At 39.4% G+C, this 25,322-nt stretch overlaps 1 protein-coding gene across 5 annotated transcripts in view; it reads left to right on the top strand.

Annotated features, from left to right (window-relative positions):
- Window positions 1-22,722, top strand: part of STK24 (serine/threonine kinase 24) — a 120,714-nt gene extending 97,992 nt beyond the window's left edge. For 4 of the 5 annotated variants that reach the window (XM_037046067.1, XM_037046064.1, XM_037046069.1 and 1 more), the window contains 6 exons: window positions 8,110-8,295; window positions 10,437-10,582; window positions 12,437-12,575; window positions 14,595-14,663; window positions 17,200-17,336; window positions 21,679-22,722. In XM_037046067.1, coding sequence (XP_036901962.1) covers window positions 8,110-8,295; window positions 10,437-10,582; window positions 12,437-12,575; window positions 14,595-14,663; window positions 17,200-17,336; window positions 21,679-21,715 — 714 coding nt within the window. In that variant the 3' untranslated portion in view covers window positions 21,716-22,722. The remainder of the gene's footprint in view (window positions 1-8,109; window positions 8,296-10,436; window positions 10,583-12,436; window positions 12,576-14,594; window positions 14,664-17,199; window positions 17,337-21,678) is intronic. The other variant, XM_037046066.1, reaches the window with a different exon arrangement.
- The last annotated feature ends 2,600 nt before the right edge of the window (window positions 22,723-25,322 follow it).

Here is a 25,322-nt window from a genome sequence, read left to right as displayed (position 1 = left end):
GAATATGCCTCCACCAAACCAGCTCTACAAGAAATACTAAAAGGGCTGCTTTAAGGAAAGGAAGGAAAAGAGAGAGACAGAGAGGAACTGTGGTACAAAAATGGCAATGAATAAGTCCCTATCAATAATAACCTTGAATGTAAATGGATTAAATGCTCCAATCAAAAGACATAGAATAGCTGAATGGATAAGAAAGCATGACCCACACATATGCTGCCTACAGGAGACCCACCTCAGGACAAAAGACCATCACAGACTAAAAGTGAAAGGCTGGAAACAAATTTTCCAAGCAAATGGACAAGAAAAAAAAGCCGGGGTAGCAATTCTAATATCAGACAAAATAGACTTCAAAAAAAGGGCCATAAAGAGAGACCCAGAAGGTCACTTCATATTGCTCAAGGGAAGAATCCAGCACGAAGACATTAACATCATAAATATATATGCACCCAACATAGGAGCACCCAAATATATAAGAAAAATCCTAGAAGACTTCAAGAAAGATATTGACAGCAACACAATTATAGTAGGGGATTTTAACACCCCACTGTCAAAAATGGACAGATCTTCCAAACAAAATATCAACAAAGATATAGCAGCATTAAATGAAACTCTAGAAGAAATGGACTTGACTGATATATATAGAGCGCTTCATCCCAAAGAAGCTAAATACACATTCTTTTCAAATGCACATGGAACATTTTCAAAGATAGACCACATGATAGGACACAAAATGAGCCTCAACAAATTCAAGAAAATTGAAATCATACCAAGCATTTTCTCTGACCACAAGGGACTGAAATTAGAAACCAACCCCAAAGGAAAAAACCCAAAACACCCAAAATCATGGAGACTGAATGGTATGCTATTAAACAACGAATGGGTCAAGATTGAAATTAGGGAAGAAATCAAAAAGTTTCTGGAAACAAATGAAAATGAACTCACAACAACCCAAAACTTATGGGACACGGCCAAGGCAGTCCTGAGAGGGAAGTTCATAGCAATACAGGCTTACCTAAAGAAAATAGAAACATTTCAAACAAACAACCTAACCCGACGCCTGCAAGAACTCGAAGAACAACAACAAAGACAGCCCAGAGCAAGTACAAGGAAGGAAATAACCAAGATCAGAGCAGAATTAAATGACATAGAGACCAAAAGCACAATTATAAGGATCAATGAATCCAAGAGTTGGTTTTTTGAAAAGATAAACAAAATAGACAAGCCTTTAAGTAGGCTCATTAAGAAAAGAAGAGAGAGGACACAAATAAACACAATCAGAAATGAAAGAGGAGAGATTACAACTGATACCACAGAAATAGAAGGGATTGTAAGGAATTACTATGAAGAACTGTATGCCAAGAAATTTGAAAACCTAGGTGAAATGGACAAATTTCTAGAAAAATATAATCTTCCAAAACTCAATGAAGAAGAAGTAGAAAGCCTGAACAGACCAATAACAGCAAATGAAATTGAAGCAGTAATCAAAAAACTCCCATCACACAAAAGCCCCGGACCAGATGGTTTCACAGGAGAATTCTACAAAGCGTTTAAGGAAGAGCTAACCCCTATTCTTCACAGACTATTCCAAAAAATCCAAAATGATGGGAAACTCCCAAACTCTTTTTATGAAGCGAGCATTATCCTAATTCCAAAACCAGAGAGAGACACAACAAAGAAAGAAAATTACAGGCCAATATCACTGATGAACATAGATGCTAAAATCCTCAACAAAATATTGGCAAATCGCATCCAACAATACATCAAAAAGATCATACACCATGACCAAGTGGGATTCATCCCAGGGATGCAAGGATGGTTCAATATCCGCAAATCAGTAAATGTAATACACCACATAAACAAAAGCAAGGACAAAAACCACATGGTCATATCAATAGACGCGGAAAAAGCTTTTGATAAGGTACAACACCCATTTATGATAAAGGTACTCAGCAAAGTGGGAATAGAGGGAGCATTCCTCAATATAATAAAGGCCATATATGAAAGACCTACAGCCAACATCATACTGAATGGGCAAAAACTGAAAGCTTTTCCACTAAGATCAGGAACAAGACAAGGTTGTCCACTTTCACCACTTCTATTTAATATAGTATTGGAAGTTCTAGCCACAGCGATCAGACAAGAAAAGGAAATAAAAGGCATCCAAATCGGAAAGGAGGAAACAAAACTGTCACTGTTTGCAGATGACATGATAGTGTACATGGAAAATCCTATAGACTCTACCAAAAAATTGCTGGAACTAATAAATGAATTTGGCAAAACAGCGGGATACAAAGTCAATATCCAGAAATCAAAGGCATTTCTGTATACTAACAATGAATCAGCAGAAGCAGAAATCAAGAAAAAAATCCCATTCGATATAGCAAAAAGAAAAATAAAATATCTGGGAATAAATCTAACCAAGGAGGTTAAAGACCTGTATGCAGAAAATTACACAACACTGAAGACAGAAATCAAGGAAGACACAAACAAATGGAGACGTATACCGTGTTCATGGATTGGAAGAATTAACATCATCAAAATGTCCATACTACCCAAAGCAATTTACAGATTCAATGCAATACCTATTAAAGTACCAATGGCATATTTCACAGACATAGAACAAACACTTCAAAAATTTATCTGGAACCATAAAAGACCCCGAATAGCAGCTGCAATGTTAAGAAAGAAGAACAAAGTAGGAGGGATCACAATACCTGATATCAAACTGTATTACAAGGCCACTGTAATCAAAACAGCCTGGTACTGGCATAAAAACAGGCACATAGACCAATGGAACAGAATAGAGAGCCCAGAAATAAACCCAAATCTCTACAGTCAATTAATATTCGACAAAGGGGGCAGTATCATAAAATGGGGTAAAGATAGCCTCTTCAACAAATGGTGTTGGGAGAACTGGACAGCTACATGCAAAAAAATGAAACTCGAGCACCAACTTACATCATACACCAAAATAAATTCAAGGTGGATAAAAGACTTAAATATAAGCCATGACACCATTAAAGTCCTAGAGGAGAACATTGGCAGGAAAATCTCAGATATTTCACGCAGCAACATTTTTACTGATATGTCCCCTAGAGCAAGGACTATAAAGGAAAGAATAAACAAATGGGATCTCATCAAAATAAAAAGCTTCTGCGCAGCTAAAGAAAACAGCATTAAAATAAAAAGACAACCAACTGTATGGGAAAACATATTTGCCAATGATACCTCAGACAAAGGTTTAATCTCCAAAATATACAAAGAACTCACACGACTTCACTCTAAGAAGACAACTAACCCAATTAAAAAATGGGGAAAGGACTTGAACAGACACTTCTGCAAGGAGGACATACAGAGGATCCAGAGACACATGAAAAGATGCTCAATATCACTAGCTATCAGAGAGATGCAAATTAAAACTACAATGAGATACCACTTTACACCGGTGAGAATGGCTATCATAAACAAAGCAATAAACAACAAATGTTGGAGAGGGTGTGGGGAAAAGGGGACTCTGGTCCACTGTTGGTGGGATTGCAGACTGGTACAACCATTATGGAAAACAGTATGGAATTTTCTCAGAAAACTAAAATTGGACTTGCCTTTTGACCCAGCAATTCCACTGCTGGGATTGTATCCTAAGAACCCTAAAACACCAATCCCAAAGAACCTATGCACCCCAATGTTCATAGCAGCACAATTTACAATAGCCAAGAGTTGGAAGCAACCTAGGTGCCCGTCAGTAAATGAATGGATCAAAAAACTATGGTACATATACACAATGGAATTTTATGCTGCAGAAAGAAAGAAGGAGCTCCTACCTTTTGCAACAACATGGATGGAACTGGAAAGCATTATGCTGAGTGAACTAGGCCAGGTGTTGAAGGACAAATACCATATGATCTCACCTCTAACAGGAAGCTAAACAACAAAACAAACAAGGAAGCAAAATATAACCAAAGACAATGAAATAGAGAACAGGCTGACAGTGACCAGAGGGGAGAGGGGAGGGAATTTCAGGGGAAATAAGGGAGGTATTTAGAGGAACGTATATAAAGGATATGTGGACAACAACTGAGAAGGGTGGAAATGGGAGGGAGGGGGGAGGATGGGGGGTGGAATGGGATGGGAGTAATAGACAGAAAACTGTACTTGAAAAATAATAAATAAAAAAATTGGAAAAATAAATAAAAAAGAAAAAGAAAAAGGATCAAATCTATGAATGCTAAAATGCGAACAAACTCACAACTCTTAATAACTGAATTAAAAAACAAACGCAAACTAAGCAAACAACGAGAACGGAAACTGGGAGGCAGAAGGGGTTGAAAAGGAGAAATGGTGTAGGGATCAAGAAGCATAATTGGTAGGTACAAAATAGGGGGATGTTAAGAATAGTAGTATAAGTAAGGGAGAGGCTAAAGTACTTACACGCATGATCCATGGACATGAAGTGAGTGGGAGTGTTACTGGGGGAAGGAGGATACTGGGCAGAGGAGGGTAAAGGGACAAAAAAGTTGGGACAATTGTAACAAGATAATATACTTTAAAAAATGGATCAAAGACTTAAATGTTGGACCTAAAACCATAAAAATCCTAGAGGAAGACATAAGCAGCAAAATCTCGGACATTGCTCATAGAAATTTTTTTATTGGTTATATCTCTGCAGGCAAGGGGAAAAAAGAAAAAATAAACAAATGGGGTTTCATCAAACTAAAAAGTCTTTGCACAAGAAAGGATATATTAAGATAAAAAAGTCAACCCACAGAATGAAGAACATAGTCACCAATGCATAAGATAAGGGGTTAATATTGAAAATTTATAAAGTACTTAGAAATCTGAACATACACACACAAAAAAATGGGCAAAGGACCCGAATAGACACTTTGCCGAAGAGGACATACAGTTGGCCAGTAGACAGGTGAAAAGATGCTCAACATCACTAATCAGAGAAATGCAAATAAAAACCACAGTGTGATATATCCCAGTTGTCAGAATGGCTGTCATTAATAAATCAACAAATAAGAAGTGTTGGTGATGATGTGGAAAAAGGAGAACCCTTTTGCACTCTTTGTGGGAATGTAGATTGGTACAGCCGCTTTGGAAAGAAGTATGGAGGGAGGTCCCTTAAAAAATTAAAAATGGATCTGCCTTTTGATCAGCAATCCCCCTTCTGGGAGTGTATATCTGAAGGAACCGAAAACACTAATTTGAAAGAACATAAGCACTCCTATTGTTCATTGCATTATAATTTGCAGTTGACAAGATATGGAAGTGTCCTAAGTGTCCATCAGTAGATGAGTGGATTAAAAAAACAACTGTGGGACATTTACACAATGGAATTCTACTTGGTTGTAAAAAAGAAGAAAATTTTACCCTTTGCAGTAGTGTGGATGGACCTGGAGAACATTATGCTAAGTGAAATAAACCAGTCAGAGAAAGACAAATACCATATGACTTCAGTCACATGGGGAAACCAGTGAACAAAATGAACTAACAAGCAAAAAAGAGACAGACTTATAGATAGAGAACATATGACAGCTAGTGAGTGGCGTGGAGTTAAGGGGGTGGAGGAATTGAGTAAAAAGGAGAAAGGACTCATGGACATCGACAACAATGTGGTGATTGCTGAGGGGTGGGGGAATGTAGGGGGACTAAACTGTAATGGAAAAAATATAAAGATTATATATTTAAAAAAATAAAGTATATTACATTTTTAAAAGGTGTTGTCTGAAATGCACACTTGGTTGGGACCTAGAGAATCTGTCACCTGACCTTTAATTACTTTACCTTTTTCTCTGGTTTATTTTTAAAGTAAAATCTTTCATTTGCTTGGGTCATAACCAGTGACTTGGTTTTTTAAACATTTTTTTAAATTTTCTTAAAAATTTTCAGTGACTCTTTAGTAGAAACAATTTGTAAAAATATGTTTATGTGAAATTTACTTCCCAGGTTTGTTGACCCAGAAGGTAGGGAAATTGCAGATAAGGATAATGTCTGTGTCTGAGAATTAAGGCTTGTTGGAAGGATTTCAGATGCTGAAGCCTTAGGGGGTATGACACACATACACACACCGCCTTCATTAGTTTCAACTCTGGGCTAGCAGCTCTTGTTATAAGCAATGCCTAAAAAAAGGGTTTTTTCCTGAGGTTGCTTTGTGGAATATCCTTCCAGTGAATGCATGTTCTCAACACAGGTTTTCCCTGACAGAACAGTTTATGTTCTTTGACAGCATTGTTGCTTTGCGCTTTTGGTCACTGTGGTCTCCGGCTATACACATTTAATTCAGCTTCTTTCCCTTTTCTCCCTTCCATTTTTCTTTGTGTATCTTCTGGACATTTTCACGACTGACTGGTCTCTGCATCACAGGTAGAGCTTAACAGCTGTCGGGTAGCAGGGTTCATTCTTTTATCATTGTCATGAGAGCATGCCCCCATCAGTTTCATCTTTGGGTATGCACTGTGATTCACAAAGGAAGATTAGGCTGGGAAAAGAAAAGGGTTTATCTGCCTCACTAGCATCTTCATCTCACTGAACTAAAAGGGAACATAAATCTTAGGTTTTTCTTAAACTTTATTTATTTTTAGAGAGTAGAAAGAAGAAAGAAGGAGAGGGAGGGAAACGGTGGTGTGAGAAACATTGATTGGCTACTTCTCACACATGTTAATTTTAGATATTAATAAGTAATAAAAACTGTATTGGCAAACTGAAGTACTTGGGGAAAATGTCATGACATTTTTTATCTATTATTTGCCATATACTACAAAACTTGTGTTAATGATTATTAAATTCTTGTGATAGGTATATGAGGGTGCATTATATGAGTATTTTCCACTTCTTTGTGTGTTTGTACATTAAATTCTGGGTATTGTGTTAGGCACCTTGCACAGTCAACATGTCGCTATTCCCATTTTGCAGATGAGGGAACTAGGCTCATAGATTAGATCTTTTGTCTTAACGTCATAAGACTTTTGTGGTAGAGGTAGCATTTAAACTTACAGTAAGACCCAGATGGCTGTTCTCAATCTCAGAGCATTACATTAGTTCTAAGCATTACTTAACTGGCAAACATACCTCCACTCCCCAGATCTGCCCTCTGCTCACCTCTGATGGCCTACCCTACTGACTGACTGGGGGACTACAGTTGGCATTGAATGCATTATACCTGCTACAGTGAGTGGAAGAGGAGTAATTGTAAAAGCTGTCTTCAGTTCAGAGATAGAAGATATTTTGTATATTAAATTTTCTCCTGTGTGTTGCCTATTTTGAAATTAAACCAAAAGCTTATATTTTTTATTTTTGGTAAAAAATAATGTTTTCAAAACCTTAAGAATATATTGAGAGGTACTTTTTTTTGTAAGAAGTATGAGGTCTGTTTGGAAAAAGTCTAGCCGCTGTTAATATAACGAGAACAGTTTGTATAGCATCGATGTAACCTGGATTGGAATGTGCATATATGAACATTGATGACTTCACTGTACTAGTCAGTGGGGTGTGGTAGGCGCCATTGAGTGAGCATGTGTACTGTGTGGCCATGGCATTCAAAATGACTGAGCGAGTAGAGCAGTGGATCTGCATCAAATTTTGCGTTAAGCTTGCACATTCCTCTGTGGAAACTATCCCAGTGATTCAGAAGGCCTCAGCTATGGGCAACTGGTGAATGGCAGCTTTATCATGACAAAGTGCCCACTCATGCATCACAGCTTGTGCAGAGGTTTTTGGTAAACGTCAAATCACCCAGGTGACTCAGTCCCCCTACAGCCCGGATTTGGTGTCCTGCAGACTTCTGGCTTTTCCCACACTCCCACACTAAAATCACCTTTGAAAGGAAAGAGATTTAAGAGCATCATTGAGATTCAGAAAAATACAATAGGGCAATTAGGAGAACTGTGTGAGGTCCCAAGGTTCCTGCTTTGAAGAGGACTGAGATGTCATTGTCCTATGTACAATGTTTCTGGTATCTTTTATCTTCTTCAATAAATGTCTCTATTTTTCATATAACATGGCTGGGACTGGATATCTTCTGGACAGATCTTGTATATATATTTGAATTTACTCCTGCTTGAATTTATTCCTACTTGGTAGGTCTCTGAAGATATTTTTTTGTTGCAGGCAGACATCTGGTCCCTGGGCATAACAGCTATAGAGCTTGCAAAAGGAGAACCACCTCATTCTGAGCTGCACCCCATGAAGGTTTTATTCCTCATTCCAAAGAACAATCCCCCAACGCTGGAAGGAAATTACAGCAAACCCCTCAAGGAGTTTGTTGAAGCCTGTTTGAACAAGGAGCCAAGCTTTGTGAGTTTAATGAGATCAGAATGAGCAGGCACCTCTTCCTGTGTAGCCTGATTTGGTCTAGATACATCTTAGTGGAATTTTTTGAATCAGTCATGTCAGCTGTCTTCACAATCTCAGTTTTTTTCTCTTTCTAAATGGGTAAGATTGTATCTTTGCATTGCAAATATGTTTTTATTTTTTTTCTTGAAGGATTACAATTTATTTTGCAGACTTTTAGGGTCTCATTCCTTATGGAGCTTGAATACTGTTCTTATTATTATATGTATCATCATAAGTTTTTAATGTTTATGGTGGAAAGTCAGGCTATAAACTATTAAGCTTTTTTTAGTAATTGCAAAGTCTGGCCTGAAAAATAATGGCTAAATTTTTTAGAATAAATGTTTTCAGTTTCTTCTTGGCATGTGCCTGGAAAGGAAAAGCAAATAAAATGTAAATGAACCACCCACTTCTTTTCCCGCCTCTTCTTCCTTCTTTATGTTTGATTAACTCTGGGAGAGCTGTGTAGCAGTAACAACTACATAACTTTAGCCTATTTTTCTCTCTGAATTAGGACATTTTTTGAAAGCTATCTGTATATTTTGGTATTGTGTATGGCCCTATATGTCCTTGTTTTGCTTATGAACTTTTCCAGCAGGGTTAGCTGGACCCCTTTTTATTTACTCCTATTTAAAAATGGGCGATTAGTTTTACAAGAGCACCATGGTTTGTTAGAGCATTAAAGGAGTGTGCAGCATATTCTAAGATCCTCCTGCAGGGGTGTCCAACCTGTGGCCCATGGGCTGCATGCGGCCCAGGATGGCTGTGAATGCAGCCTAACAAAAAACTGTAAATTTACTTAAAACATTATGAGATTTTTTTAATGTGTGGTTACGTGTTGCAATGTATTGAATGTGTGGCCCAAGACAACTATTTTTCCAGTGTGGCACAGACACGGAAAGGTTGGACACTCCTGCTAGGGGATGCAGAATACAGCAGGCATTGGTGGGGCTGTTTGTTTTACATGGCCATGGTGTTCCGAACTTCGTATCCTGATGTTAGCTCCTAGTCACAGGGCACCAGCACTCGAGAAGATACACCCAATACGTGTATACATCTTACCATTAAAAATACTTGCTAGTATCAGCTTACTTTCTCTACCCCTACCTTGACCCCAAACACACTGAGAGAAGGATGAGAAGCTGAGAATGTGAGCACTTCTGAGATACTTGGGGTTTCTTAATCACCTGGATTGGGAGAGAGAAATACCTGAGGTGGCCCAGGTTTTACACAAGCTTGAATTTGAAAAACATGTCTGCCTCTTGTTAATAAAGCTTTAGTAATTTGGAATAAGTGTGAGTTTAGTTTGACTCATGTGTTCCCGCTGCCTTTTCCAATTTGGGCTTCACTCAACTTCCTTGGGAAGTATGCTCCCTATAATTTGTTTTGCCAACCTCAAGGGCAAAGGATTTGGCCAAGTTCAAAGCATGCTGTCTGGCTGTGGCCATTCTTAGTCCAGGGCCTGGATGAAGTCCTCACCCCGACCACCACAAAAGAGGCAGACTGGGAAACCTGCATTTCTAAATTGGGAGAGCTGGATGACTAAGAACTTAGACACTCTTTCAGCAAACAGGAAAAGGGTAACTTCTGTCTCTTCTCTAGTTTTTTCTAGGTGGAGCCAAATGAACATTTTTTTTTAATTTTGGGGGGGTGGAGCCAAACATTAATATAGAAAGTTAACAAGGTAATAGAAAATATGTTTTCTTCTTGCCAGCATTTGTAATAAAATGTTTTATAAAAACTAGGAGGCATACTCTAGCTCTTTTGAATGACCTTTGTGAAATTCTCTGGAGTGTTTTCTAGGTAAATGCTTTTTTCTGTGTAAGTTCTCTTGCTTTCATTGAATGGTTTCCTGAGAATTTAACATCAGATACTAAATGCTATGTCCACATTGTGTATGGTGTCCCACACACAGGTGCTAAATGGCTATTCATTGAATGGGTCTTAGGGGAGCAAACTTTGAAGTAGAACTTGATCTTTAGGTATTAGTGTGGTTGGTTGCTATTTTGAGGCAGAAGTCTGACTTTTGGGGTAGAATCAAGTAAAATGTAGGGACTTCATCTCATGCTTTCTCTGTTTTCTTTGTTTGGTGGTTTGTTTTCCAGAGACCTTCTGCTAAGGAGTTACTGAAGCACAAGTTTATAATACGCAATGCAAAGAAAACTTCCTACTTGACTGAGCTCATTGACAGGTACAAGAGGTGGAAGGCTGAACAGAGCCATGAAGACTCTAGTTCTGAAGATTCTGACACGTAAGTTGGCTCCTCCTGAGTCGTGCAGGTGCGTGTGAGCCAGATGGTGTGTCCATGACTGCTCTGTGCCCTGAAGCTGCAGGCATGGGGGCAGGGGCATGGGCTGTTTATTCTAGTCTCTTCTTTGGGTGGGCTTTAAATCCTCCTTCTCATCCCTTCCTTAGTTAATCTAGGTTGATTGCACTCCTTGTGTTAGTAAAGTATGGGGCTATTTGGAAGTTTCTTAGCCTCTTTTTGTTGTCAGTGGGATTTTCCTGTGTGAAGTCTGTGATAAAACTTTATAAAGTGAACTTGACCTGGTTTCTTTTGCCTTTGTTATACTTCCTGTTCTCAAAATTCTGATCAGATGAAACTGCTTTACATGTATATTTTAAGAAGATAAACAATTGTGTGTTTTTGTGATACTGTGTTGTGTTCTAGTAGATGCTGGGCATTGTAAAAACTCTGAATCACGAAGTTACGGTGTCAAGTTAAACATCTATGAATTCTTTTAGCTAAAGAGATGAATGAGGTCTAGGAGCCATTTCAGTACATAAGAGAGGAAGGGAAGCCAGGCCATTTGAATTCAAGTTTCTGGGCATGAAACCCAAGTGTTTTTTTAAGGTCCCAGGTGATTGATTATAAAGCCAAGAATGAGAACCACTGATTTGGAATTTGTTGAGGTTATGATGTTGAGGAATTAGGGTGGTAGCAATGGGGATAGAAAGATGAACGGAGAACCTAGATGTGGCCATGGATTTGGGTAAAGGAGGAGGAGACAGTCCTGGCTTCAGCAGTGTGGTGGATGATTTCGAGATGATGATGTTAGAAAAGAGGCTGGTCTGGAGGTAAGGGTACAGGAAACTGAGTTTGGTGTGCGGTGTGTTTGGATTGCTGACAGGATGACCAAGAGGGTGTGTCTAGTTGAGAGTGGCTCTGAGATTTAGAGTTTAGGAGAATGTTTTGGTAGATGATACAGATTTAGGAATCCCCACTCTAGAAATGGTCATTGGAGCCATGAGAATAAATGGTGTTATTCAGGGCATACCTGTAGAGTGAGGAGGGCTTGAGGCTTAGGACCAAGTATTAGGAAATGCCAATGTAAAGGTGAACCTGGGAATGACATGAGCCAGAAGAAATTCAAACACAGTGTGGCCTCAGGAGTCTGGAGCATCTAAAGGAGGTTAAGTGTGATCAGCAGGATCATTTGCAGCTGATGGTTTGAGCAGGATAAGGATTGACCAGTAACTCGTTTGTCTAATGGTATATAGAGGCTTGGTGACTTTGGCCATAGCAGTTGCAGGGGTGGGGTGAGTTTTAGAGTGAATGGAAGGTAAGAAATGGAGGCAGTAAGTATAGTAACATTCAAGAACTATGGCAGAGACTGGTGGCAGGTGAAGGGAGACAGTGTTGAGTAAGCAAAAGGAATGCATTTTGAATCTTGGATGGGAAGGAGCCTAAGGGGAGAAAAGTCCAAGAGAAGGGAGCTGTCAGAGGAGGAGAGGATTGTTCTGCAGGGGAGGAGACCCTGCTTTCCATTTGAGGAAGAGGTGGGAGGGGTGGGTGTGGATGCAGCTGGCACTGTGGGATGTTATAGGAACCACATTCTGATGGTCTCTCTTTTCTGTGAGGTAGGAGGCAAGCTTTTTTCCTGAAGCCCAAGAGGGAATGGGAGTGGGTGTCACTGGTGGGGAGTGGAGAAGATTGGATGTAGCTGTGGAGCATGAGTGTGAGACAGAGAAGACATACATGGTAGCCAGGCAATGTTGTATGCTGAGTTGTGATTTGAGAGGCCACTAGTGGGTCTCCTCCATGAAGTCTTAGCCCCTGCAGAGCTAAGTTAGTCATGGAGTTCTCCTGGGTTTCTGTGTTAAGGGAAACGGACACAGATGGCCAAGCAGCTGGAGGGAGTGACTCGGGAGACTGGATCTTCACAATACGAGAGAAAGATCCAAAGAGTCTTGGATGTCTTGAGAATGGAGCTCTTCAGCCATCAGATTTAGAAAGAAATAAGGTACGTTTGGTTGTTACTGGAGTGACTAACGCTTGTTATCAGTCAGCAGCATTTTTCAGTCACTTTTCTGTGACTGTTAGAGGGATAGGTGATCCCTCATGGCAGCCTGTTTTGGAATTTTGCTCTCGGTGAATTGACAATAAGAGATTTTGTCTTGTCTGCTTACTCAGAGTCAGACCTGCAGTGCTAGTTTCTCCTCTCTGTCCTGCTGTCCTGTGGAGTCAGCATTTCCTGACACTTGGACATATAGTGGGAGTCATGGGTTGTGGGGTGAAGTTTCAAATATGTAATGACTTTAAAGCTCTCTTGACAGGACTGTGTCTTTTTTGCACATAGGGTCATTCATGTGAAGTACTAGAATTCTGAAGTTAAGTTTTATTTAAAGTCACTAAAACCACAGTGAGATATCACCTCACACTGGATAGAACAGCTGTCATCAATAAATCAACAAACAACAAGTGTTGGTGAGGATGTGGAGAAAAGGGGGAACCCTTGTACATTGTTGGTACAATTTACCCTTGTAAATTGTAGCAGCCACTATGGAAAACAGTATGGAGATTCCTGAAAAAAATTAGAAATAGAACTACCATATGACCCAGCAACTCCACTTCTGGATATTTATCTAAAGAAATCCAAAACACTAATTTGAAAGACTATATGCACCTCTATGCTCATTGCAGCATTATTTATTATAGCCATGATATTAACGCAGCCTAACTGCCCATCAAAAAACAAATGGATAAAGAAGATGTAATACATATGTACAGTACTCAGCCATAAAAAAAGGATTTTCATCCTTTTACTGTTTGTGACAACATGAATGAACCTAGAGGGCTTTTATGGTAAATGAAATGTCAGACAGAGAAGGATAAGTACCATATGATTTTACTTATATGTGGAATCTTATTTAAAAAAAATAAAACAGCCCTGGCTGGTGTAGCTTAGTAGATTGAGCGCAGGCCTGCAAACCAAAGGATTGCAGTTCAATTCCCAGTCAGGGCACATGCCTGGGTTGCAGGCCAGTTCCCAGCAGGGGACACATGAGAGGCAACCATACATTGATATTTCTCTCCCTCTCTCCTTTCCTTCTCCTCTAAAGATAAATAAATAAAATCTTTAAAAACAAAACAAAAAAACAGAATAGATGAACAAAAGAACAGCTTATAGAATAAACTGATAGTTACCAGATGAAAGGGAGGTTTAAGGAGCTGGGTGAAAATGTTAAAGGATCAAGAAGTACAAATTGGCAGTTATAAAATAGTCATGGGGATGTAGCATAAGGAACATAGTCAATAATATTGTAGTAACTATGGTGTCATGTGTGTACTAGACTTACCAGGGGGATCACTTTGTAAATTATATAAATGTCTAATCACTATGCTCAGCACCTGAAACTAATATAAAATAATACTGGGTGTCAATTGAAGTTGGAAAAATCTTAAAAACAAATGTATCATTTTTATAGTTATATAGAACTTTATTTTGATTAATTGATTTTATGCCTGTTTTAAGTTTATGAAAAGCTGTTTTTAGGATTTTCTTCAAGCACAGGGGTATAATTTCTTAGAGTTGACTAGTGGCTGTCCTTTGGTGTTACGATAAGTCCTTTGATAAGTGGATATGAGTCATTAAGTGTTCAGATAGTTTGCAAAAGTGAAAAGTAGGCTACTGTTTTATGACAGCCACCAGCTCTGACATGATCTCAATTTCCAAGGATTCATTGGTCAAGTCCTCCTACGTAGGTAGCACAGTGATACAATTCAGCATTGCCTGCATCCACAAAGTGCCATTTTCTGGACCCCTAGTACCTTTCCATGTGGAATCCAGACCATGGTTTTGCATGTCACTGCTAATGGAACTTTGTTGTCCAGGGAAGGATAATAAAGCAGTCCTATACAGATTTTGTATAGAAGAGAGAGCACTGCAGACATTATATTTCGATAGCAACAATCAGAAGTTTATGGAATTTTTGCAAATGTGGATGTTAAATATTTCTAATCACCTTTTTTCTTCCCCAAGATGAAAGACATCCCAAAGAGACCTTTCTCTCAGTGTTTGTCTACAATTATTTCTCCTTTGTTTGCAGAGGTAAGACACCCAGTTGACCCTTGGGAGGGAGCTGAGAAAGGAGGAAAAGGACTAGAGAGCAGGGCACTCCTTCTGTGATGGTGCTGCTAGTAGAATCTCGGAGGTTAGAACATGCAGGGGAGAGTGTGGTTTGCTCCTGGAAGGCTGCAGTCTCTTGGAAATGTCACCATGTTACCGCCTTGAGTATACAGACAGGGCATCAGTGACCCAGACTAAGTCCATATTTTACCAGAGAAGTTTTTAACTTCAGTCGTGCTGCTTTCAACAAAAATATTTGGGTGTAACCTGATCTGTCTGGCTCAGACACATTTATGGCAGTGTAAAAGTCAATTTTTATTTTAAAGGAGACACCAGGTTCCCTGGAGTCCTCATACTTCCCATTGAGCCCCCAGATTAACCCTAACCCTTAATCAGTACCCAGAATAGTCACCTTACCCAACAGGGTCACTTGTTTACCAGGCGAGGGTCCTTTTCAATTCTTTATTCTGTGCCTGCATCCTGTGCCATCTCCCTATTCCTTCTCAAGGAGGCATATAGATATCTGTATCTATATGCCTCCAGTAGATATCTATATGCATACTGTATTTGAGATATTTTAAGAAGAGATTTTGTGAGAGAGAAGATTATTTTTCATTTGATTAGTATGCGAGTGGAAAAAAGTTGGAAATACCCCTTTCTTTTCATTTTCTTGTGTCCACTTCCTGGCTCAGGTGGTCTTTAACATAATTCAGAGTGAGTCACAGCAACTTCTTTTTGTGTGGTGATTCAGTGCTCTCCAGGGATTCTGTGTCACAAAACCTTCAGACTTGAGGTGGGCTGTCAAAGGTAGGAAGGAAGTGCTCCCCTTGGCCTGAACCCAGTCCCACAGTGCCTTCACCATGCCAGTGCCCAGGGTGTTCTAGTCTCCATCCTGCTCTCTCTCTTGTAGCCTCTCCTCCAAGTTCCCACCCCTTTCTCAGCCTAGCAACTGCTTTCATAAGCTTGCTTAAGGGCCCTGCTTTCCACCCAGGCAGACTAGGATCCAACCCTGTAACCACTGAACACACTGCTTTTAGTTGGAAAATTAAACAACACAGGGCAGATAGAGGCCCCTTCTGTGTTGCTTTCTGGCTCTAGCCTTGGCTGATTTTCTGGATCCCATTGCTCTTCCATAAGACTTCATTTGCAAATAGATAGAGGGGGGGGCAAGAATAGTATGGGAAATATAGAATGTAAAGAACTTGAGACATGTGGACATAAACTAAAGGGGGGAAATTATGGGGGAGGGGGTATGCAGGGTGGAGGAGAAGGAAGGGGGGAAATAGGACAACTGTAATGGCATAATCGATAAAATATATTTTAAAAAAGACCTCCTTTGCTCTTTTTGTATGTTGTTTGGAAGATTGGTCCTTTAGGTGTTCTGGATGCTCTCTTGCTCTCCTGAGACCCTTTATTGTGACTTTACTGGGATCAATCAGGCAATTAGGAAAAATGCATATATTTTCTTACAGATCTGAAGCTGTTTATTTGTTATTGGGCATATAAAGAAATTATTCTGAAATCATTATTCAGAATTAATGAGTAATCCTAGATGGAATAATACTTTCATTTTTATTCTAGCTAAACTTAAAGGTAAACTCACAGGCCAGGCCTTTCCTGTTGTTCTATATGGCCCTTTAGCAGAGAGAAGAAGAAACTATTTTTCTTTAATGAGACTGATGATGGGAATGATAGCATGTGTTCACAGCAGCTTTAAAAGCCAAAGCTGTTTTGTAAACTATTTCTTAAACATGAAACTGAGGAGGAGGAGAACTCCTGGAGAGGAAGTCTTTTTTTGCTCTGCACCTGCCAACTGGAGCCTGTTCCAGGTGGCCCTCAAGTCCTGACTTGGCTGCTCCTTGACCTGAGCAGCTCTTCTTGGGCACTGTACACTTCACAGTCACATTCCAAGAAGAGAACAGTTTGACCTTAAAATGAGAAAGATGTCTGAACAGATGGTCATGATACTGTCATGATTTCTCATGGGAGCAGAGGTGTTAAAAGGCATGTTACAGACTCCCAGAATTTAGGGCTGGTACTTATTTACATGAAATAGAATAATTTAAGAAAAGAGGACCAACAAGACAGTTTTTTGGCATCTTTGAACCAGCCTATTATTATTAATATTAATAAGTTTTATCTAATTAGTAAGCTTTAGATAGTCCACAGGGGAACTTTAGTGTGGAAACTAGTAATTTCAAAATTGCTTTTCTGGTATAAGATTAGATTGAAATGGAAAAATAAAAGAGGACAGATTGCCGTCATCACATTTTGAAAAGATGCACAGGAAGCTAGTTGTCTCTGCTCACTCTAGTGAGGGTGATGACTTAAGTCTCAGTAGTGACCTTTCTATACATAGTGTTCTCAGCATTCAGAAAGCTGTTCATTGAAAGAAATGGGTCCTAAGCAGGAGCCCCTGCCATTACTCATGTGGCTGGAGTTGTTATGGATCCACATGTTTTGTTACTCTCTAAAATGCTTGTTGATTCCTATGGTCTTCACGTTTGTGTCTTTCAAGTTGAAGGAGAAGAGCCAAGCGTGTGGCGGTAACATGGGGTCTATAGAAGAACTGCGAGGGGCCATCTACCTGGCAGAAGAGGCATGCCCTGGGATCTCGGACACCATGGTGGCCCAGCTCGTACAGCGGCTTCAGAGGTAACTGCCACCAGTGCTGCAGTCAAGGTCACTGCCTCCAGGGAACAGAGCCTCATAGAGGCCATACCATTTGTCCTTTGGCTTTTGAAGGCTGGGTGTGGGAGCACCTTCAGACTGCTCTTCTATCCTCCATTTGCCAGTTTGGCACTTAGTTCCTACTCTGTTTCTCTTCCCTGTTCTGAATGATAGAAATCAGTGTGAATGAATGATATGAATCTGGAAATGAATGGGAAGGACCACAGAAGTTTATGCCACATGAATACAGAATGACTTTAAAATGTCTGCTTTAATGATGTAGCCTAATTATATAGTCCTTAGCCAGATGTTGGTAATTATCTGTTTGGTTTTATGCTTTAAAGTCAAGTGTCCAAAAATTCCATAAGTTTGGGCTTGGTGAGTTCCATGAGGATAGATGTGGATCTGCTTTTTTCCTTGGGTTGCTGTGCCAGATCTCACCTCTGCCTCTTGCCTCAAAGGTTGCTGTGACTCAGTACACTCTGTCTACATCAGCCTGCAGGGTACTCCTGGTCCCCACTAGTGGCCCTGGCTGTGGGTGAGGAAAATGACCTGTATTCCTACCCACTCTCTCAAACTCATTTTAGCAGACTCCTTGACTGATACCCTAGCGTAAGTACAGTCATTTGGGGGTATTTAGAGAGAACAGATGGGTGCTATCCAGCATCTCTGTGGCTCCATCTCTCCTCCACATCCCAAACCTTCAACACCCTGAGCACAAGGCATGTCATTGCTTTGACATTCACCTTCCAAATGTTGACTGATCCCTGCTGAGAATTTGGAACATTTCAGGTCTGTTGTGAGGTGTCAGCTTGATAGCATATGGAGAAGTTTGGAGTACATGGGGTCATTTTTGCCACTTCTTGTAAGTGATGATTGAAGGGACTTCCCAATATCCTGTGAAGAGTCCCTCCAAAGAGGAACATCAAGAGAAACCTTAATTCTTACCCTTCAGTTATATTCTCCTGAACTTTCAGGTTTCTTTGTAAAAGACATCCCAACATTCTGATTTGCTCTGAAGCTTAGGCTAGAGAATACAGACAGTTTACCTGCCTTGCTTCAATTTTGAAGCAATAGGAAGAATTGTCCTCTTTCCTCCTGCCCCTTTTGATACTAAAAATAAAGGGAAACAGAACAAAAAGAAGTCACCACATCCTCACAAACACTTGTTATAATGTTCATGTATGTCTGTGTATTGTGTGTGTGCAATTGATTTCTAACATAGCTTTGTTGTAATATTCATTGATTTTTTAAATATTATCATCACATAAGCTTTTCTCCCTCCCTATGTATAATGGTCCATTTTTCTAATTTCTCAAAGAAACTTGGAATCACTTCACACTTCTTTTTAGTGACATTTATTTCTTACTAAAAATAAAGAAGACTTAAAGTCTCAAACAAAGAGCTTAAACCAGAAACCTGTGGCATTACCATCTTGTTTTTGGTCTTGTTTTCTGCTTTTGTAGCGCCATTTTTAGGGCTGATATTTTCCCAACTTGCCTGAAATTGTTACTAGTGATTCTTATATGTGCCCCGATTTCCCTGCAGCTCCAGGACTCAGGTGTGGCTTGTGTGTATTTAATTGGTCTGTCTCTGTTCCCCTTTCTTCAGTTGCTGATATGAGTTGATCTGTACCAGCATTAGTAGGAAAATCGTGTGAGCCACACATAGAACTTTAAATTTTGTAGTAATCACATTTTAAAAAAAGAGGAGCAAGTGAAATAAGTTTTAATATTAGAGTATTTAACTCAGTGCATCTGCAATCTTTTTAAAAATATTTTTAAAGATTTTATTTATTTGTCTTTAGAGGGGAAGGGAAGGAGAGAGAGGGAAAGAAATATCAATGTATGGTTGCCTCCCGTGAGTCCCCTGCTGGGAACTGGCCTGCAACCCAGGCTTGTGCCCTGACCAGGAATCAAACCATGGTTGTTTGGTTCACAGGCCCATGTTCAATCCACTGAGCCATACCAGCCAGGGCTAATTTTATTTTTTAAATAATTTTTTAATTTCATTATTGTTCAAGTACAGTTTCTTTAACTTTCTTTCTTCTTTTACTCCCATCCCAGCGCCCGCACCCCCAGTGCTCCCCACCTCCCTCCCATTCCCCCCCTTAGTTGTCCATGTGTCCTTTATACTTGTTCCTGTAAATCCTTCCCCCTTTTTTCCTGAAATTTCCTCCCCTTTTCCCTCAGGTCACTGTCCCCTGTTCTCTATTTGCAATCTTATTTTAACATGTAATCAATAGAAAAAACTATCAGTAAGGTATTTAATATTTCTTTTGGTGCTAATGTTTTGTAATCCAATATGTGTCTTGCATACATTTCATAGCACATCTGTGGTGAACTCACCACATTTCAGATGCTCAATAGCCATATAATCCAAACACAACTGTCCACATTATGTTTGAGGTTTTACTTTCCAGTTATGCATTAGATATACTAAGCTAGCATTCTTTCTTTCTTCCCCAGATGGCTCTCTTGTTTTTCCTTCTTTGTGATTGTGAACCCTGCTCCTCAGCCATCAGATGACCCTCCTCCCTGGGGTCCTTATCTGCTTTTTTGCTGGCCTTGGTTGGTACTGTCCATTTACTCCTGGACTCCCCATGCTCTTCCTGAGTATCCCCACTCAAATGCTGTCAAACCACAGAGGTCCTTGCTCATGTTTCATAGTAATTTTATTCCCAAATGCATTAGTCCAGTGGATCCCCTAAAAAAAAATTTTTGTCTAAAGTGTTTCAAAGGCTTCCTGTACATCTTAGTTTGAACTAATGTGTGGATCCTTTTGTGTGGCACCAGCTCCCCCTGTGACTAAGGCATTTATGTTTTCTGAAAAGTGAGTCTTAGAATCTGTGCTAAAGCATGCTTTTTAAAGAGGTTCTTATGTAACCATTTGTTTTCTGGGAGAATGGCAAGTATTATAAATGCCGGAAAAGAAGCGCTTAGGTTGGAATATTTATGATAAGTCCCATTAAATGGGACTCATTTGCTGTGACTGGGTCAATTTTGAGGTGGTTGAGGAAATCTTAGCCATGAGGGGACCCTCCACCTTCATCCTTATCCTTTTTTATATTCCAAAGCAAGAAAATACTATGGAATTTTTGGAAAACAAAAGAAATTATACACGGTCCCACTCCTCTAGTCCAGAAACCATTATCATTATTTTTGGTGTGTTGCCTTCCATTGTTTTATTTTGTGTGTGTGTGTGTTTACATTTATGAAAATTGTAGTGCACATGTAAGTTTTGGACGTTGTTTTGTACTTAGGATAAAGAAATTATAAAACTACATGTATAATTTTGTGTACACTTACTGTGTATAGTTTTCAGATTGTTTGGGTATAATTATAATTTCTCATCTGTTGTTTTATTTAGATGCTTATTTACTATTTCTCTTTTATTGGATGTCAGAGTTGCTTTCTAATTATTATAATTACAAAAAAACTATCTAAGAGACCTTGCCAGGAGGTGGATTACCTGAACAACTGTCAGTGTTTTTGTGGCCAAAATAGTTTCATGCATTGGTACTCAAACCAGCCATGTTTATGTATTCCTGGAATCTTACTATATCATTAGGTGTTACTGAATTTTCAGTTTTTAAAAATTGTTTATAAGTAAAGTTGTATCATTTACTGTTTTATTCACATCTGTTTTTTTCCCTCTGGAAGGCTGAATCACATTCTCACTTTTTACCTAACAATGAACATTTTTGTGTTGGAATTGGGATTTTATTTATTTATTCATTTATTTATTTTTAGAGAGAGGGGAAGGGAAGGAGAAAGAGAGGGAGAGAAACATCAGTGTGTGGTTGCCTCTCACATGGCACCCACTAGGGGACCTGGCCCGCAACCCAGGCATATGCCCTGACTGGGAATCAAACCATGACCCTTTGGTTCACAATACCCTGAGCTACATCAGCCAGGGCAGAATCAGAATTTTCTTAATTCTTATGAATTATTTTTTTATGTTATGTTTTTTTAGGTTTTATTTATTTTTTAGAGAGGGGAGGGAAGAAAGAGAGGGAGATAAATAATGTGTTGTTGCCTCTTACCCTCAACAAGGGGCCTGGCCCCCAACCCAAGCATGTGTCCTGACTGGGAGTCAAACCAGCGACCCATTAATTTGCAGGCTGGCACTCAACCACTGAGCCACACCAGCCAAGGCTGAATTCTATATATAATTAAATCATTGATAGTTGCTCTGTTGTTTTATGACTTGGGAATGTCTGAACAAATTAGGATTTTTGTTATTGTTTGAATTTTTGCAAATTAATTTTTTTAATTTAGAGAAATGGCATTTATTTACTTCTATTTCTCTCTTTGTTTTTCCCTAGATATTCTCTAAGTGGTGGAGGAACTTCATCCCAGTGAAATCCCTGTGGCATTTGGGATTCTGTTTTTTCTTTCTTCTTTGTCCTCTTCCTTCAAAAAAGTCAATGAGAGCCTTTGCTGACTTTGCTGAAGATACGTACCATTGAGGGGCTGTCCCCAGCCGAGGCTGCCTGTCCAGCGCCACAGTCCTTTTTCACTGGGTCCTTGGTCAGATAAGTCTAGATGGGATTGAGAGGGTCAGCTCCTTCAAGTGATAATTTTATTTTATTATTCTTGTTTTTAATTTTAACCATAGTACACACATCAAGGAAAGTATCTTTAAAAATAAAAGTCAAACCCAAAAATGTATATTTGGGATTATGAAAAGGCATCTGAAGAAATGAAACCTCAGGTATCTGGCTTTAAGTTGTAACTCCCCTCCCCGGGAGATGGAGAATCGCTCTGGTGGATCAGTGTACAGATTTGTATATAGTGTCATTTTTACAGAAACCTTTTCAGCGTGCATAAGGAATCACTGTGTACAAATTGGCCAAGTGCTTCTGTAGATAATGTCAGTGTAGTAAATATTTGACAGGCCATAACTTGACTCTATTGCCTTGCCTTTATTACATGTAAATTTTGGATTATGTGACCAGTGATTTGGGTTTTATTTTGTATTTGCAGGGTTCATCATTAATAATAATTAATGCCCCTCTTAAGGAACACTCCTATTTGTACCTCAACAAATGAAAATTTTCATTTGTTCTCCACCCCTTTTGGTACATAGAAGTTGATTTCCTTTTTCATTGATGGTACTATTTCTTAGTGTTTTAAATTGGAACATATCTTCTTTCATGAAGCTTTAAATTATTATTTTAAGTTTTCCCCCAGTGAAGTGCTCTCATCTAACATTTGTTTGAAATTGTTCCACTGCCAATCCTGCGCCAGCTGTATCATTCTTTCCTGTATGATTTTGTTGCACCTTATAGTGAAATTTGCATATCACCTTTCCCACCTAAAAATATGTGAATGCTTCCACGAATAAATTTTATAACACTTATCTTGCATACTCTCCTTGAAATGTGACTGTTGTGAGGGTGCAGTGTACCTGCTGTATTTGTGTGTGTGAATGTGTGACTTTGTGTGTGATAAGACATTGTAGAATACTCTGGAAAGAAGGGCCCACATTCAAAATGCTGAATGTTCAGGTCAGTTTTCTATGCAAGTTTTAAACATTGAGTCATTGAGATGATAAAGATAAATACTGCTGATTTGTAAAATTGCTCTTTTTCCTCGTAGGGACCTCAATTAAGGGTTTTGTTCTCTTATAGGGGCCCATGTCTGCTACCTTGTCAGCCAGGTGTATACTTTTCTTGGCTTGTGGAGGGGTTTTGGCCAAGGGGGGAGATCTCTGTGTCTTTGATATGGGAATTAGGGTTCTTACAGCAGTTCTTGACTGTCTGATTTATGTATGTGTGGCACTTTTAATATTTGTTGATATGAATCATTGTCATCTCTTGTTGGAGTAGCAGTTCTTGAGGGGGAAGACAAAGGATTCTTGGAGGCAAGGAAGTTAACTGGGTAAACTTTGGGATGGAAGGTCAGCTACCTGCTGGCTTTGTGGCCCGGATGCTACAGGGAGAGGACAGAGGCCTGAGTCAGAGACACTAGAGTGGGTGGTTATTGTTTAGGTTTGTTAATGGAGTCTAATTTTTAAATCCTGAAATATATATATTTTTAATTATAAGTATATTTGGGTTGAATTTCTATAGAGGGTACTTTTTGGTTATGGGAAGTAGAACTGACTTGCTAATTCTTATTGTGCATGTTAATTCTGCACCAAGACTGTTAACAAATAATAAATGTTGAGAATACTTCATTTTGTGTTTTCGAGAGTATAAGGGAACTTTGATTTCCCTGTGAGGCATGTACCAAAGATCAGTTTTGTTCATTACAGGAGAATCACTCAAAGAATGAAAAGTGTTCCCCCATAGTGCTTGTGTAATTTTAAGAGACAGAATAGACAGCAGCTTTCTGATTCAAAGTTCCTGTAACTGGACAATGACATACAAGTGTCTGTCTGGAAAAAGTCAAGCCATTGTTAATACAACGAGAACATTTTGCTAACATCAGTGTAACCTGGCAACCAAAGAGAGTGTACTGGAATGTGCCTGCGTGAACAAAGATGACTTCACTGTACTAGTCAGTGGGGGTGGTAGACACTGTTGAGTGAGCATGTGTAGCCATCACATTCAAAATGGCTGAGCAAGTAGAGCAATGAATATGCATCAGATTTTGTGTTAAGCTTGAACAATCCTTTATGGAAATTATTTGGATGATTCAGAAGGCTGTAGCTATGGGCACCTGGCACTTCGCAGCTTCATCAAAACAACATGCCTGCTCATGTATGTCTTGTGCAGAGTATTTTGGCAAAACATCAAATCACCCAGGTGACTCAGTCCCCCACACCACCTTTGGTGCCTTGCGACTTCTGGCTTTTCCCCAAAATAAAATCACCTTTGAAACGAAGAGATTTCAGACTGACCGTGAGATTCAGGAAAATACGATGGGGCAGCCAATGGCAATTGGGAAAACTCTGGTCCTAAGGTACCTACTTTGAATGAGACTGAGGCGTCATTGCCCTGTGTACAATAATGTTTCTTGATTCTTCCTCAGTAAATGTTTCTGTTTTTCATATTACTTGGCTGGATACCTTCTGGACAGACCTTGTATCAAGCTGAAGCTGAAGCCAATTGCAAATACAAGTAGGCTCATAGGTAGACTGGATTCCAGTTAAGCCTATTGGTGTAAATGGTTAGAGATATTCAGCAAATATTAGACTTTAATACACAGTGCTATCTCTAAAGTAAAGCAGCAAATTATTCTTTAGTTTGTTGGTAGTTTCTTCTGTTGATTAAGCTTCCTGGGAAAGATGTGGTTTTACTGGATTTTAGAAGTGGATCACCTCCTTATACAGTCTTTTCTGGTTTGTTACTTTCTGTAAACACATAAACTCAGTTTATGTGTTTTTAAGGGTATCCTATTTAGCCTAGGAGGCTGGCATTTGTATATCTGCTTCAAGTCCTTCACTAGAAAAGACAGACTAGGTACCAGAGCTAAAGTGGGACCTGCCTCAGACCATGTAAACTACTGCTGGTGTTGAACCACACCTGTGAGCTCAGCATTCAGGGTAGATGTATGAAAATTGGCAAGCCTCTTGATGCCAAACCCCAGCAGTTACAGTTTATCCGCTTGGAAATTGCAGGTGGTGGTGGAGCTCCTCTTGTGGGTGCACACACAAATGTGGCTACCGCCTTTTGGAAATGGAAACAGTGTGTTGATCGTGTCTGGCTGGTTGTTGATGCTTTTGAATTGTCTTTTCTGTGTCCTCACTGGATGTACTAAGCAAGGTGGCCGCTGGTGTGGTTTGAGATTGTCTTGGTGCCGTAACAGTCAATCTCATGATTGTCTTGATGTAACCAAGTGCCACACATTTTCTGAATCTTGACAGGTTTTTTTTTTTCAGGTTGGTCTTGTGAAGAAGTGTCTTAGTTTAGTTCTTCATGTAGTATTTTGTATCTTTCTTTTGGCACAGCATACAGTCTGTTTATAAGCATTTTTACATTTTCTTCCTTAAAAATATGGCTTCTGTATTTCTCCTATAAAA

Source organism: Sturnira hondurensis, unplaced genomic scaffold (genome assembly GCF_014824575.4).
Source record: "Sturnira hondurensis isolate 20B ecotype Veracruz unplaced genomic scaffold, ASM1482457v3 Scaffold0004821, whole genome shotgun sequence".
In the NCBI taxonomy this organism is placed as follows: Eukaryota; Metazoa; Chordata; class Mammalia; order Chiroptera; family Phyllostomidae; genus Sturnira; species Sturnira hondurensis.
This window is presented reverse-complemented; position numbering and strand designations above follow the sequence as displayed.